This window comes from Triticum aestivum, chromosome 4A, assembly GCF_018294505.1.
Source record: "Triticum aestivum cultivar Chinese Spring chromosome 4A, IWGSC CS RefSeq v2.1, whole genome shotgun sequence".
NCBI lineage: Eukaryota > Viridiplantae > Streptophyta > Magnoliopsida > Poales > Poaceae > Triticum > Triticum aestivum.
In genome coordinates this window covers 5308239-5312268 of record NC_057803.1, presented here as the reverse complement: position 1 = coordinate 5312268, position 4030 = coordinate 5308239, and the positions used below count along the sequence as shown (strand labels likewise).

The 4030-nt window shown below is 49.9% G+C and overlaps 1 protein-coding gene across 1 annotated transcript; it reads right to left on the bottom strand.

Annotated features, from left to right (window-relative positions):
• Nucleotides 1–1919: 1919 nt before the first annotated feature.
• LOC123081542 (alkane hydroxylase MAH1-like) lies at nt 1920–3713 on the bottom strand. The gene has a single exon (XM_044504106.1). It carries the CDS (start codon nt 3687–3689, stop codon nt 2178–2180), a length of 1512 nt encoding a protein of 503 aa, XP_044360041.1. The 5' UTR covers nt 3690–3713; the 3' UTR covers nt 1920–2177.
• Nucleotides 3714–4030: the final 317 nt, after the last annotated feature.

The following is a 4030-nucleotide window of genomic DNA, read 5'->3' as shown; positions in this document are numbered from 1 at the left end:
CCAACGCGTTGTGTTCGGCATGAGTCTGCCGGCGCCAGTTTCGGCCCAAATCGGCGAAAAAGGGCTCCTGGGGCATGACTGGGCCAATTTTTGAGCGCCGACGCTAAAAAATGGCCTGGGGGAGGGGGTGGGGGCTGTTGGGGCACGGCTGGAGATGCTCTAAGAGCATGTATAGCGATGTCCACTCAGCCGTCTGTAACACCTGGCACATTTGATATTTTTCTACATGGAAGGGAGAGAGGGAGGAAAGAGCAAGAGGCTGTCAATTCGGCAGACCGTCGATATGCCAGAAATATCAGTAGTTGTTGATAGCCTATTCCTATTGTGCGCTCAATCGTTTGTAGCGAGTTGTTCCCTCTGCCTAATTATCGTATTTATTTTATCATCAACTAGGACATATGCCCGTGCGTTGTAACGAGAAAAATAAATTGGCGTGCATGTGCTAGCACGACAACCCATGCTTGGCTAGGCCAAAATGCGTACTAGCAACATGGCATCCAAACAATGACATGGAGTTGCCAAGGTTTAGACAAAAAAAATACATTCTCCGAACAATTTAGGCCTCTAGTTAATAATCGGTGCACGGCATCACACACAAAATCCTTGCTACTCTTTGTAGCCCTAAAATTCTTCCTTCCTTTAACTTTAAAAATACTCATAGTGTCATGCAACGTTTCCTTCCTTGAATGTTCCGACCCACACACACAATCCTTCCTAGTAAGTTCATTCTTTTAGCCCACACGTCCCTCTTTGCAGGGTGCACCACGTCCTAAATCCATCGTTTCTTTTATCATGAGTTTAATCGCCCTCTCATCCGTTGTCATCTTCCCTTTTTCTAGGTGTCTTGTTGATATTACAGCCAACTCCCTAACCTATATAAATGGGTGGGAATCGTCTTAAAGGAGCAAGGTAGGATTATTTCACATGAAATATTGATGTTTTGCAGCCTATTGGACTGGAGATTATGTTTTTCTCATGTGGCTCGCGGCCCAGAAAAGCCTAGCAACAATTGTTAGATGCTCAAATAGGCCCAGCAATTTGATTAAAAAAAGGCATGCAAGCAGCCTTTAGTACTGTTTAGAAAGGCAGGTAAGTCTGAAAGGAGAGGTCATTGTCTCAATAAGAAATTCTTTTAGAAATATGGGCTGTCTGCTTAGTTTCCTTAACACTTACGCTTAGTTTCCTTTGCACGTACATCACGTCACGGTTTCTTTTCGTTTGCACATGTATATTCGTCAAACAGAAAATGGACCTTACCAAAAACAAATTATTGTACATGAAAATACTTAGAACGGGACGAAACAAAGCGGAACCAAACTAAGAATACCTATTCCCTTTAATAGTAGGTATAGATATTTCCTATTTTGGGGGTACTATGGATAGCCAAAGAGACGACCTATTGTACAAGTTGGTATTATGAAAGTGCCCTTCTTAGCTCGAGCTCATATGAGCTCGGGTGAATAATAAAATTAAAAAAAAATCAAAACATTCTAATTTCTTTTTGGTCTTAAACCTTGACAAATATTTTCAGTGCTTGCAAAGTTCAATCACAGAAGTTCCAGGACTTCCCCGAATGTCATTCTGTGATGAAATTTTGCAAGCATTGATTTTTTTGTCAAAGTTACCACAAAAATTTCAAAGTTTTTAGAATTTATTTTTCATTTTTCAGATTTTACTGTTTACCACGGGAGCTCAGTTAATCCACGTCTCTGTTTTTATGGTTATCTACAACTTTTAAACATCAGTGCAGACACAAGCGCTCTGATGTGGAGGACTGCTATAGACTACGGGTATTTAAAGATATGTACATGCCCCACATGTCATGCAACCAAAGTTAGTGACGTAATAGTCCTTTCCACATGTACTACCATGTGTTCTTCACTAAAGTAGCACATTCCCGAGAAAGGAAGACAATGTCAGAAGTTCAGAATATATGATTTCCTGTAATTTTATTTTATTATGCTGCATGTTATTCATAATCCATTTGGGGTCTGGATATGCTACATGTTATTCAGACAACTATCCAATTCCTTTCTAGGTTTCCAAACTACCCCTTATTTAGTAGTATTAGTAGTCGTATTTAGTAGGTTTCCCATTTACGTGGACCATCTCATCAACATAAATACGTACGTACGCTTGTACTAGTAGCTACTAGTAGTAGCTGAGCTTGCATCCTCTTATCTCTTGTGGACCCTCACCTCGAGCCCGTCCTTCATGTGGAGTATGGGGGACAGCTTGGGCTTGGGCCTCGCCGCGGCGCCGGCAGCGACCTCCAACTGAAACCGCGGCACGACGGCGGCGACAACGGCCTTCATCTGCGCGTAGGCCAGGTCCTTGCCAAGGCACGTCCGGGGCCGCATATTGAACGCCACGAACTTGTGCGACGGCTCGTGCCGGAACCGCCCCTCCGCTGTCAGCCACCGCTCCGGCCGGAACTCCAGGCAGTCCTTGCCCCACACCGCCTCCATGCGTCCCATCGAGTAGAAGGGTATGATCACCACCCACGACGGCCCCACGGTCGCGCCGCTTGGGAGCGTGTCCGGCCGCGCGACCGACTTGTACTGGAACGGCAGGGGCGGGTACAGCCGGAGCGACTCCGAGAGCGCCGCGTGCAGGTAGACCAGGCGCGTCAGCTCGGCGGTCGTGCGGTGGTGGCCGGCCCCGGAGGCCGGAGGGTTCTCTAGCAGCTCGGCGAGGATCTTGGCCTCGACGTCGGGGTGGTTGGAGAGCAGCCAGAAAAACCATGAAAGGGCGGAGCTCGTCGTGTCGCGGCCGGCGAACACGAGGTTAAGCGTCGTGTCGCGCAAGAACCGGTCGAACTCGGCACCGACCTTGCCTACCTCGGCCTGACACGCCATGTACGACGTGAGCAGGTCGGTGCCGGCCTCGCAGGTGGAGTTGGCCGCGCGTTGTCGCCGGAGAGAGACCAACTCCGCGATAGACGCGTCGAGCACCCGCCGAGCCTTGGACATCTTCTGGCGGTGGCCGATATTTAGGTAGCTCTGCAGCTTTACCCACGGCACGGGCGTTACGTACCGGTAGACCAGCACCTCCTCGGTGTCGTCAATGGCCGCAGCGAAGGGGACGTGCGGGAAATCGGCGGCGAGGCAGCCGGGGTCGATGCCGAACACGAACATCGCCGTGAGGTCAAAGGTCAGGCGCATGAACACGTCCTGCAGGTCGACCGTTGTGCCCGACGTGGCGAGGCCGTCGAGGAGCGGCACGAGCCCCTCGTCGAGCTTGCGCGCGGTATTGGCGGCGACGGCAGCGCGGAACCCCGCGTCCGACAGCAACGCGTGCGCCTTGCGCCGCTGGAACGACCACGACTCGCCGTCGGCGTTGAAGATGCCGTCCCCGAGCACGCTGAACACCGTGTTATACCTTGCGCCTTTGGGGTAGTTATCGAAGTTGGCAGAGAGAACGTGCGCCACGTTCGCCGGGTCGGCCGTGACGAGGACGTCCACCGGCAAGCCCCACCGCCTCCTCATGACGTACGACATCCCGGCAGCGTGCAGGAGCTCCGTTAACCAATCGTGCATGCGCCCGGTGTTTACGCACAGCGCCGGCCAGCTCGTCGGCAACCCGTCCCACCGCCGGAACCTGAAGAACAAGAATAAGAAGCAAGCAAGAGATGCCATGATCTCCATGTTCCCGCCAAGGAAGCCTCGAACCCATGACACAACATCCATTTCTTCTTTCCCTAACCGGTGAAGTGTCTCTGTGAGGGGTTTTGATATAAACGAGCTAGCCAGGCCTATTTATAGGCTCCGCGTGAGGGGTTTGGGTTGGGTGCACCCACTTATGGTGCTACCGGTGCACTAACGAATGCCGTACAACATTTTTCAAAATCTGAAAATAATTCTACCACATTGACACAACATCAATGTATGTGGTCACAAAATTTCGTATCAAAATTTGAAACATTTCCTGAGATACAAAAATGATAAAATTGACATCAATGTGATAATGGGCGAAATCTACAGCCCAACTTATGTTACGTACTATTCAGTGCTAAATTTGTCATTTTTGT

Coding starts and splice junctions, on each gene's coding strand:
- LOC123081542 (XM_044504106.1), bottom strand. CDS start 3,689: ATGGATGTTGTGTCATGGGTTCGAGGCTTCCTTGGCGGGAACATGGAG.